A 12782-nucleotide genomic window follows, 5' to 3' on the forward strand; every position below is an offset into this window, starting at 1 on the left:
GGCCACACATCAAACTTCTGCAGCCATGGCTTAATGGATGTTGCTTTGTGCACTGGTGTGCAGTCATGTTTGAACGGGAAGATGTTCCCACAAGTTTGGAGGATGAAAATGTCTTGGTATGCTGAAGCATTAAGACTTCCTGTCACGCGAACTAAGGGATTTAGCCCAGCACCTGAAAAACAACCCTTCACTAAACTTTACACTGTTCTCCTGGAAATCACCAAACCCAGGCTCCTCCATCAGATTGCCAGATGGAGAAGCATGATTTGTCACTCCAGAGAACACGTCTGCTCAAGAGTACAGTGGTGGCGGGGGTTGACGTAGGAGCAGCGACATGTAAAGACGCGTGGCTGAGTTGCTCTGTGGGGATACGCTATTTTTTCATATAAATACTGTGACATTGGGCACTAACGCGTTATCGGTCATCAGCTGAGTTACCACTGCAAATGTGCGCATCGCCCAAGGGAACTTTACAACAATGTCAGGGTCCAAAAACACCAGAAAGACTGATGGAGCCAAGGCAATTGATAGCAATGCTACATCCCCGGACACGGCCGCGCTAATGGCTGCCATGGCTAACTCGGAGAAGAATGTAGTCGCCAAAATTTCTACGCTGGAAGCAAAAGTCGAGACCAAGTGCCAAGCTCTCAATGAGCTGATCGATTCGCTTTGCAGCAATGTTTCTGACCAAATAGATGAAGTGCGGACTGAACTTTGTGCTAAGATTGATGCTCTAGCAACTACCTGCACTGACCACCATAGCTGGCTAACTAGCCTGGAAGAAGATGCAAACACGTATTCGGACCGGGCTGTGGACTTGGAGAAGCAAGTTCACGATCTGAAAGAAATTGTGTCAGCTCTTTCGGACAACACCAAAGACCTTGAGGGGAGACAGCGCAGATGCAACATTCGAATATTTGGCGTGAGAGAGCACTTTGAGACTGGGACGCACCCTGTCAACTCTGTGGCCCAGCTACTAAAGGAGGTTTTGGCCCTGGATACCGCTCCGACACTGGATCGGGCACATCGCAGCCTCCAGCCCATCCCTGCGAGAGACCAGAGACCCAGGCCACTTATTGTCAAATTTCATTACGTTCAAGAAAAGGAGGAGGTAAACAGTCCCCTGACGCATGATGGAGTCAAAATCCTAATTTTCCCGGACCTGCCATCTGCAGTCGCGAAGAGACGGGGGGCCTTTAAAGAAGTTAAAGATCTACTGCGCGGATGTCGGGGTGTGAGATTCCGGATGCTATACCCAGCGAAGCTGAGGATTTCTTCTCCTCTTGGTGAGGAAATATTCACCAATCCAACGGCTGCTAAAGACTACGTCAGGAATCGCATCTTGGCTGTGTGTGGGAATCAAGACACGGGCTGAGTGGACTGTGCGACCTCAGTTGCTTTTTGACTCTCTATTGTTCACTGACTCAGACTGCACTTTAGAGAGGTTTGAACTTTTGCTTCTTTCATAATTTAATAGGTCTGCAAATAATTGTTTATCACTGAGTGAAGTAATCGACCAAGAGAAGTCACGTGTGCCTTTCCAATCTGCCAGATGTCTAACAACTGGGTCATAGTTGGCGTTCCCTGCTAGGGGCAACTTTTGTATTTGGGGAGTGAAGAGACATGTTGGATATAAGCTCTTTTTGTTTTTGTTTTTGTCTGTCCCGTTTGGATCTTTTGCCATCAGAATTATTGTCTAAAGGCAAAGAAAGATGCCCAACTGCTTTACTGTACCAAATGGACCATCCCAGCCTTCCGTATTGGTCTATTTGATTCACCTTTGCTTTTATTGTTTATTTCATTTTCATTTGCTGAGCACGGGACAGACTTGACTGGGGAGAAGAAAAGGGAGAAAGAAGGAGGGAAAGAAAAAGAGCGGGGGATATAAGCTCTTTTGGGGGGCAGGGCGTAGTTTGCTCCCGATTTGTGGGAGTTGCGTTTATAGTTACTCTGGGTTTTTACTTTTGCTCTTTTGTTTTTTTAAATTTTTTAAATTTCTTTTTTTCTTGTTGGCTGCAGTTTTGTGCGTATACTTACCCCAAATTATTGTTCAGCTTGCCTGTCATGATTGTCTTGAAAGTGTGAATATAGCCAACTTAAATATCTTATGCTACCTGTCCAACCGCTGATTTATATAAGCAGAAGGTACTGCTGCAGTCTGAATTTGACACCCTCTCAATTAAAGAAACTGAGAAGCTCCTACTTAGATCAAGACATCATAAATACGAGCATGGTGAAAAAGCAGGTAGATATCTTTCGCATCAGCTTCGTCAATCCGCCGCAGCTCAGTCTATACCCGACATACAGTTAGACTCCGGTCAGGTGGTAACACACCCTGACGGAATTAATGCTGCTTTCAAGTTATTTTATCAGGATCTCTATACTTCCCGCACTGATTATTCAGAGGCTGACTTGGATTCCTTTTTGAGGAACATAGATACTCCCACTATTAACCCAGACCAACGTGAGCTACTAGAAAGACCTATTACCTCTGCGGAAATATTGCAGGCAGTTAATTCCTTGTAAAATGGCAAGGCACCGGGCCCAGACGGCTTCTCGTGTGATTTCTATAAATGCTTTGCTGGCAAGTTAGTTTCTTTACTGTCTGAGGTTTTTTCAGAAATTCAGGCAACAAGCACGTTGCCTCAAACTCTGTCCCAAGCCACTGTCTCTTTAATACTCAAAAAAGACAAGGACCCTCAAAAATGTGGATCCTATCGCCCCATTAGTCTACTGAATGTGGATTATAAGATCCTCACAAAAGCTCTTGCACTTCGTATTGAGAAGGTAGTACCTTCTATTATACATGAGGACCAAACAGGCTTTATAGTGAACCACCAGTCATATTTCAATATCAGATGGCTGTTAAATATCCTATATTCTGACCATTCAGTTGATCACCCCGAGATAATAGTCTCACTGGATGCCGAGAAGGCTTTTGACTGTGTGGATTGGCAATATCCGTTCTCCGTTTTGAAAAAAATTTGGCTTCGGTTCTAATTTTATTTCATGGATCAGGACTCTGTACTCAGCGCCCCTGTCTTCAGTCTGCACCAATAAGACCATTTCAGAATACTTTTCCGTACATAGAGGTACCCGACAGGGATGCCCCTTAAGCCCCCTGCTATTCAATCTGGCAATAGAGCCGCTGGCAGCAGCATTGAGAACGGACCCCAGAATAAGGGGGATCACTATTCATAAGTGCTCCTTGTATGCAGACGATCTCCTTCTGTATATTACAGATCCGGAGGCATCAATTCCTTCAGTTCTGGACCTCATTGGATCCTTTGGCCGCCTGTCTGGTTACAGTTTGAACCTGGCTAAAAGCACAATGTTCCCTATTAACAGTCTGGCAAAGGAGGCTGACTACTCAGCCTTTCAGTTTAGACTGGAACACTCCTCATTCACCTATTTGGGTATTCAAATCACAGACACTTATCAGGATTTTTTTAAATAAAATTTTACCCCTTTATTAGAGAAAACAAAATTGGTTTTGGCACGCTGGTCAGCATTACCCATCTCTCTTGCTGGGCGGGTCAACACAATTAAAATGGTAGTCTTGCCTCGATTCATGTACCTCTTCCAGATGATACCCCTTTTTCTTCCTAAAACCTTTTTCACCCAGTTAGACGGACTCATATCATCTTTTATTTGGGACAAAAAAGTTCCAAGAAAATCCCTGTTACAGTGTTCTAAGTCGGAAGGCAGCCTGGCCCTACCAAACTTTATGTATTATTGTTGGGCTGCCAATATTGTGAAACTATCCACCTGGATGCGGGCTTTTAGGGAGGGCAGAGGGCCGCCTTGGTCCACTATGGAGCTAGACGGTAATCTCACCATATCCCCTGTTGCAATACTGTGTTCAGGTCTACCAGTCAGTCGCAATGTTAATTTTAAAAATCCTGTGGTTAAGAACTCTCTCAATGTCTGGTTTCAGGGTCGACGACATTTCGGGCTGAGGCGGTCACTTGTCTGCTCCCCTATTGCATCAAATCATCTTTTTTTACCAGCTCAGAGCGATGCAGGGTTCAAGGTTTGGTACAGCAGAGGAATTATCTGCTTCTCTGATCTGTTTGTTAAAGGGTCATTTTTATCCTTTGAAACATTATCTAAAGATTTTGGAGTGCTTTACCTTGTAAAGCACTTTGTGACATATGTCTGTGAAAGGTGCTATATAAATAAACTTTACTTACTTACTTACTAATTCCAAAGACTCACTTCTTTAGATACTTACAAGCGCGTAGCTTTGTAGTTAAACACTTCACTTCTTATCCAAGTCTACCTAATGACTGTCCACTTGAGGATTGTCTGCAATTTCAATCTATTGCTAGAGGCCACATCTCTAAAATATATAGCACACTGCAGCATATAAAGGCAGACTGTGTCCACAGCCAGAAACACCTGGGAGCTGGACTTAAACCTCCAGATCCCAGACGACCTATGGGACCTTAGTGTGAGCAGGATGCATGAATCCTCAATCTGTATACGGCATTGTATAATACAGTTTAAAATTCTTCACCGGGCGTACCTAACCAAAGCTAAACTAGCCAAAATATACAATACCTCTGATGATAGATGTCCGAGGTGCAAGCAATCACCCGCCACTATGAGCCATATGTTCTGGACCTGCTCTGATTTGAACCGGTTCTGGGAATTCGTTTGTAAGGTTATTTTATATGTGTGTGGGAAAACAATTGATCCCAATCCGATGACAGCAGTCTTTGGTGTACTCCCAAACCACCACGGGATAACTTCTTATCAAATGAATGCAGTGGCTTTCTCATCTGTCCTGGCACGCAGGCTAATTCTTCTTAAATTGAAGGATTCAGGTCCGCCAGTGTTTGTTCAGTGGGTGAGAGAGGTGATGAGGTGCTTGCAGATAGAGCATCTGAGATACAGTTTGAGAGGGTCTCAAAGTAAATACTACAAAACCTGGTCATCCTTTGTTGAATATGTGGAGAAGTCGTCATTTACTGAAGTATGATGTATTACTGCTTTTATGTGTGTTTGGGGTTTTTTCTCTTTCTTTCTTTAAACCCACCTACTATCTGTAGCAAGCCAAAAAGAACTGCGCACAATGCAGCCCCCCTTTTATTTATGTATTTATTCTATTCTATTTTTGTTTGTTTTGTTCTTTGGTGGGTTTTGTGGGGGGGGGGGGGGGGGGGGGGGTGTTGTTGTTGTTGTTGTTTTTTTGCCTTGTTCACATGGTAGTTTTTATTTGTTTGTGCCCATAGATTATACGTTTTCCTGCATCCAACTGGTTTGCACTGTGTGGCGCAACCGGTTTCACAATGGCTGTGTTTGTAATCACAATTTGAGTTGTATTTTTCTGTACTTTTGTCATATTGGAAGATCATAAATAAAGTTGTCAAAAAAAAAAAAAAAAAGAGTACTGCATCCAACACTTTACATTGTACTTGTGATATAAAGCTTCAGAAATGTTTGTAGTGCTTTTGCACAAGTCTGCTTGGTGCTTGATTCTAAATACCTGTGGCCACGGAAGTGATTGGAACACCTGAATTTAATGTGGATGAGTGAATCCCTCCAACAAAATAGTGTTCAGGTTGTTTTCATTCTTTTCTCCTAGCTTGTTCTTTATTGTGACTCTTCTTTATATAATGTAAAACATTTCAAAAACAAAAGATAGTATTTTAAGAAAGTATTTTTGTGGGAAAATGTATAATGTACTTCCACTTGGCAATAGTTAGCGTGTAAAGTTATTCATGTCAGGAGGGTGACGGGCCAGACTGGAAGTGTCCATGGTACACCTGTCTTAGCTGAAGGCACAACAAACCTGGGCTCCAACAGGCTCTTTCCTAGTTACAAAGACCACCTCTCCTGACCTTCCTGTTGTGAGACCTGAAGTGACAGCATGGATTCTGAGAAGACAATAAAACAAATACAAATATTAGGTGAATTGTGATTTTAACCAGTAGAAAGTCCTTCCTGATGCTCAGTGATCAACTGACCTCCGTGGAGGAGGAGGAGGAGGGCTCTTGCCTGCCCTGTCTGGACTGTGCTTCATCTCCTTGTCTAAGCTGGAGCGGCGTGGTTTTTCCACCTGTGGCCGGCTGCTGCACTTGGCACCAGGAGAAGCTGATGAGGTAGCTGAAAGACCAACCGATGACTGAAGGTCCACAGCGGCTGCAGGAAGCTGTGACACTGCTGCTGGAGCTAAACACATCACAATGCTGTCATTTAATAAACTGTCTTTCATATAAATGACAAAGAAAGTAGATTAATGTCTGCCTATTTTGAAATGTTTAATCAGCCTGGTTTCATCATGATGCCATTCAAGATGATCTTGAAACTGCTTTGAGAAGCTACTCTGCTCACTTAAAGGAACAATGAATGAAATTAACAACATGTGCACTAGAGGGACAACTGTGAGACAACTCCCAAAACAGGAAAGGTTTTATAAGATAAGATAAGATAAGATAACCTTTATTAGTCCCACACGTGGGAAATTTGTTTTGTCACAGCAGGAAGTGGACAGTGCAAAAGTTATGAGGCAAAAATTAGAATACAATAAGAATAAATACAGTACACAACTGTACAGAATAGAATAAAATAAAATACTATATACAGTAGAATAAAATAAAATAAATATACAATAAGATAAAAATAGAATACAAATACAAATACTATATACAACTGAGTAAAAATACAACGATGACAGAAAGGATTATTGCACTTAGTATTATAAGTGGAAGCCACTGACATTTTTCCTCTCCTCATCTTTTCTGACTGTTGTTTCAGTAGTTTTGCATTTGGCTAGAGTCAGTGTGCCTACTGGTGCCACAAGGTGATACTTGGACCCTACAGAAGTCACAAAGGTAGTCCAACTCCTCCAGGAGTGTCTTTCAGCAGAGTCTCAAGAGCATGGAGGGGATTCCATGAGACAGGCAGTTACCCTATGAGAGAAGGAGGGGTCCGTCGAAAATCCTTAACCCATCAGCAAGGTCAGCAAGGAATAGCGTGAGTGCTGACAAAGTTACAAAATGACCTCCATCAGGCCACTGGTGTGAATGTCTCTGATCAAACAATCAGAAACAGCGCCTCTTCTTTCTCAGGAGACTGAAAAGATTCGGCATGAGCCCCCGCATCCTCAGGACCTTCTATCACTGTGCCATTGAGAGCATCCTCACTGGATGCATCACCACCTGGTATGGCAACAGCACCGCCTACAACTGCAAAGCTCTCCAGCGAGTAGTGCGGTGCTCTGAACGGATAATTGGAGGTGAGCTTCCCTCCCTCCAAGACATCTACAGGAAGCGCTGCCTGAGGAAAGCGGGGAGGATCATCAAGGACTCCAGTCACCCCAGCCATAAACTGTTCAGACTGCTTCCATCAGGAAGGAGGTTCTGCAGCATCCGGTCCCGTACCAGCAGACTGAGAGACAGCTTCTTCCATCAGGCCATCAGACTGCTGAACACGTCATAGACACCTCAGCTTCACTACTGGAACTTCAACATTATGCACTCCACACTGTATATAAATGCCACTTGTTTTGCGCATATTCAACTCTGTATATTTTATATATTTTATTATTATTATTATTATTTTATTTTATTTTTTTACTATTTAATTTGTAAAAATGTGTATACATACACACACACACACACACACACACACACACACACACACACACACACACACGTAGGAAAATATTTAGTATACACATCCAGAAATGCATACACTATTATATATTGTACATATATTTATTAGTTTCAGGTTGGCCATTCTTGTATTTTGCTCGTTTGTGTTGTTGTGTTTGCACATCTCTGTTGCTTGTGGGGCTCGCACACAAGAATTTCACTCGCATGTGCTGTGCCAGTGTGCCTGCACATGTGATGTGACAATAAAAAGTGATTTGATTTGATTTGATTTGATTTGATTTGAAGGTGGCCTGAGGACCCGACATTCGCTACTGTGCTTATTGCCCAGCGCTGTGGAGCCCGACTGACATTTTAAAAAGAATAATAACTGGCAGCTGCACCACAGCTGCTTTTCACAGACGAGCAGGTTCACCCTGAGCACATGTGACAGATGCAAAAGGGTCACAGGTCAAGGTCAAGGTTCTTTAGCAAAGAAGAATGTTATGCTGCCTGTAACATCGCTCAACATGACCAGTTTTTTGGTGGGTCAGTGGCAGTCTGGGGAGACCATGTGCTGGTGCTGGGGTTTCTGGGTTCCTCATGGTGCCCAACAATGCCCAGCTTCATGTAAGAGTATGGTGGCAGTTCCTGAGTTTGAAGGAATTGATTGACCTGCCTCTGTGCCTGCCTGTGTTAAATCCTGTACAACATCTGTCTTCTCATTTGGAGCACCAATGTTGTCAATCATGTATATAAGCATGTGGGGACCATAATAACTATTGAGTACCATCTTGAGTTGCTGTAACTACTGTGCCAAATCATTTTTTGACTGTGATTTTCGAGGTGTCTTTGAATTCAGTCCTCTTTATAATGATTATTTTAATTTCCATCAAACACTGCAGCATCCTTTTGTTTCTAACACATTATATATCCATATCAGTATCTTTTTGAGCAGTGTAAATGACCTTGATAAGAATGAAAAGAGCTGTATTAACGTACTACAAGGAGGTGATATCTAAGGTGATATCTTTCTTCAAACTGGAGTCATACCTGTGTTTGGGGGTTTTAAATCAGTGGAGTCCCCTTGATCACTTTGTTTGGAAGGTGTGTCTTGCTGGGTGGCAAACACGAGTGCCTGATCCTCCCCTGAGATTTTAGCACAAACACAAAGTATCAGTATTAGCTGGTCACAACCACACTACCACTTTACCATTACTTTAGTGGTAATACTGTGAAAGTTATTATAGTTCACCATTAGAGACTGATTATTGAAGCCATAATGTTTCATATTGTTTTGGGCAGCCAGACACGAGTCCCATGGTCAAATACAAAAATATTTGAAGTGAAAAGTTAAGAACTGTTGAATTTAAACACAACAACAAAGGGTTTCATGCATGCCTTAACATAATTATGACACTATACAGTGCTGATTGGCAAAAAACCCCAAAACAGTTTTCTTCAAATTTGAAGGGTTATAATAATAGGCCAGCGGGGGAGCTGGCTCTAGCCCCTCCCTCACAGACACACACTATCTTGGTTGGCTGCTGCCTCTAAACATATTGTGCGTTGTCAGTCTTGTGTGCCGGTCAGTAACATTCAATATTTATTATTTACTGTGTTGTTCTCTTTTTGCTTGTTGTTTGTTTTTCAGCAGGCGATCAAACAGATTTTTAGTGTCGTTTCTCTCTGGCTCTCGTCTCCTGTCTTTTTCTTTCCCTCTCTTTCTGTTGAGTCTCTTTCCAACTTTTCTTCTCTTTGTCTTTCTCTTTCCCGTCTCCCAGTAATGTCCATTCTGATTGTAATAACTTAAAAGTAAAAAAATAAATACATCAATAATATAGAGTGAATAAACTATGATAATCAAGTGGACCAGTATAGGAAAAGCTGTATTGATCCACTTGGGGAAAATAAATCTGTTGGGCATTTTTTGTGCCTATAGACAATAATTCTTATTGTTAGAGTGCTGGACAGGACCGCAACCCCCCCCCCAAAAAAAGAAAAACAAAACAAAGAACAAACTGCATGAGAAGCATTGAGGGACTCTACCTTGCAGTGTCAGGTTCAGAGGTGTGTTCTGTTCTGATTTCGATGCAAGTCGAGCTGTATGTTGTGAGGCAGAATTGTTCACTCTGAATTCTGACACATCCAAACTAGGGATAGACTCCATTACGCTGGCCTGGACCTCTTGTAGGACCTGGTTAAAGCCGATACTGGTGCTGGGAGGTTGAGTGTGGCTAGAATTGAAGGTGGCCGGTTGTTTCACTCGGCTGGGACTGGACTGACCCATACAGCTGGCTTTTCCACTGAGGCCGCCCCCTTGAGTTTGTTTCTCTGTTGTCTGTGGAGAATAGTGAAAGTTTGTTTCAAACTAGGCACAAAACTGAATGAGAGCTTTTTTAAAATACCACAAGAATGCAGTTTAGACAGACAATCGTGGTCTGAACCAGACTGACAACAATTACTCTAAAACAGATTGGAAACGATTTCTAAATACGACCTAAATATCCCCCAACCCCAGAAAAAAAGCCAGTGCTTGTGATATCATGACAGTAGGGATAACACAGCCCGGGATGAGGCGAGGCGGGTCAGGTGGGTTGGAACTCTACATTATCCCTGACATGTGTAGAAACCTCTAAAACTTTGAACATGCTGATGGCAACAGATATATGCAATTTTTTCCAGGATATATTTATTGAGCAATTGTCTGTATGACAATGGAATTTACAGCATGAGATAGTTGCTCTGTTTTTGTACATTAACACCACATAGCATAACAAAATATAACAAAACGTAACATAACATGGTACAATACCCTCCCACACGCCCACAACCCCAGTCCCAGCTGTCCAGCTAGCTTGTCATAATGAGAAGCCAAAAATCAGATTGCTGATTGTGCAAAGGCCTGTTTCCAAAGTCTAAATGTATTGTCTAGAATAGACGGTTTAAAAGATGGATTCCCTACAATAGGTGTAATAGGTGATAGAGACTTCAAATCAAAGTGTAGTTTAATCTGCTTAAGAATACGTCATATATAGACTTATCAATGGGCAGGGGAGACAGCAGTATAGCTTCTATACAGTAAGGCTGACAAGCTTCCAGCTCCAGTTGCAACCATGTGAGGGGGTTGCCGTTGTCAACTAACCAGTACGTCATGAATTTTATATGCGAAGCCCAGTAATAAAACAGGAGATTCGGAAGCGCTAACCCTCCCTGCTTTTTAGACTTGCAAAGATGTTTCCCAGCAATTCTGTGTGTTTTATTGCCCCATTAAAAAGGTAAGATGAGTGAATTTAGGTTTTTAAAAAATGTTTTAGGAAGGAACACAGGGAGATTGGGAAATAAGTGCAACCACTTGGGCAAAACTATCATCTTTATAGCATTAACTCTGCCAATGAGTGATATAGGAAGCGTATTCCAGAACTGTATACTTGACTGAAGCTCAGATATTAAGGGAGAGAAGTTAGATTTTAATAGAGAGGGATTGCTTTTTGTAACCTGAATACCCAGATAAGTGAGCTTTGCATAAGCTATACTGAATGGGAGGTTTTGCAGCCATGAGGGGTTGCTCACATGTATCGGCATTAGTTCACTTTTATTCAGATTTATCCTGTATCCAAAGACCCAAAGAACTTAATTTTGTCTAATATGGCAGGAATAGTCTTTCCTGGTTGGGTGATATATAAAAATATATAATAACACATCATCTGCATAGAGTGAGATTTTATTAGTAGTTGTATCAGTATTACAACCAAAAATAGTTGGATCTTTGCGTATGCTTTCAGCAAAGGGCTCTATTGCCAAGGCAAATATCAGTGGGGAGAGGGCATCCCTGCTTTGTCCCTCTGCATAAGCCAAAGGATGGTGATAGAATCTGGCTGGTAAGAACGCGAGCATGAGGACTGACATAAAGCAACTCCACCATCGACATACATTTCTTACTCAATTTAAATCTTTCTAATATTTTGAACAAATAGGGCCATTCGATCTGGTCTAATGCCTTCTCAGCGTCGACTGCCAAAACTGCCAACTCTTCTTTAGGTCTGGCAGTGGAGTAAGTAATGTTAAATATTAGCCTGAGATTAAAAGATGAATTTCTCTGGGGTATAAATCCAGTTTGATCTGGGTGTACTAAAGGGGGCTTAATCTATTGGCAAGTACTTTAGAGAATACTTTCCCATCCAGGTTTAGCAAGTAGATGGGACGATAAGAACCAGCATTCCTACCTATTTTACAAATAACAGTTATAATTGCCTCTGTAACGGTGGGAGGGAAGACTTTATCTACTAGAGTTTGAGCAAATGTTTTATGCAGGTATGGGCACAAAATCTCACTAAATTCAAAGCTCAAAGTATATCTGCTTGGTGTACAAAAAGATTTTACTGATTTTTGCTGAGAGTAGATTATTATATTCATATTTTAAAGACAGTATTCTCTTATGTAGCAGGATGGATGGCGTTTAGGCTTTCTCTTTATCCAAATCTTTAATTTGTTTGTCCAAGTCCAGGAGCTTAGCCCGGTTTCTCTTCCTTCTGGCTGATTCAAAAGAGATAATAGCATCGCTTAAATAGGCTCCCAAAGTGTAGCAGGCTTAGTTTCTGAGTTGCCATTTCCATCAATACGGAGAGATCTGTGTTTCTAAATATTCATGAAAATCCTTCTCGCGTAACAATAGAGGGTTAAGCCTCAATATTTGCTGCGGTCTAGTTGCATTTTAGATGTTTTAGGTTAATGTGACAGGGGAGTGATCTGAGATGACATGATACAGTGGCTTGCAAAAATATTCGGCCCCCTTGAACTTTCCCACATTTTGTCACATTACAGCCACAAACATGAATCTATTTTATTGGAATTCCACAAAGACCAACACAAAGTGGTGCACACGTGAGAAGTGGAACGAAAATCATACATGATTCCAAACATTTTCCCAAATAAATAACTGCAAAGTGGGGTGTGCGTAATTATTCAGCCCCCTGAGTCAATACTATGTAGAACCAGCTTTTGCTGCAGTTCCAGCTGCCAGTCTTTTAGGGTCTGTCTCTACCAGCTTTGCACATCTACAGACTGAAATCTTTGCCCATTCTTCTTTGAAACAGCTCCAGCTCAGTCAGATTAGATGGACAGCGTTTGTGATAGAGATGGACCGATCCGATATTAAGTATCGGTATCGGTCTGATACTGACG

The 12782-nt window shown here is 42.0% G+C and overlaps 1 protein-coding gene across 3 annotated transcripts in view; it reads right to left on the minus strand.

The window, feature by feature from the left end:
- LOC146554267 (uncharacterized) overlaps nt 1-12782 on the minus strand; it is a 95223-nt gene that overhangs the window by 10013 nt on the left and 72428 nt on the right. For all 3 annotated transcript variants that reach the window (XM_085253661.1, XM_085253660.1, XM_085253662.1), the window contains 4 exons: nt 9648-9939; nt 8652-8747; nt 5973-6177; nt 5798-5882 (listed from right to left, as the gene is read on the minus strand). In XM_085253661.1, the coding sequence (XP_085109787.1) occupies nt 5798-5882; nt 5973-6177; nt 8652-8747; nt 9648-9939 (678 nt within the window). The remainder of the gene's footprint in view (nt 1-5797; nt 5883-5972; nt 6178-8651; nt 8748-9647; nt 9940-12782) is intronic.

The sequence above is a fragment of the Mchenga conophoros genome, linkage group LG18, assembly GCF_057382185.1.
Source record: "Mchenga conophoros isolate Kocher_MC1m ecotype Shallow Benthic linkage group LG18, M_conophoros_male_GT1.1, whole genome shotgun sequence".
Classification (NCBI taxonomy): Eukaryota; Metazoa; Chordata; class Actinopteri; order Cichliformes; family Cichlidae; genus Mchenga; species Mchenga conophoros.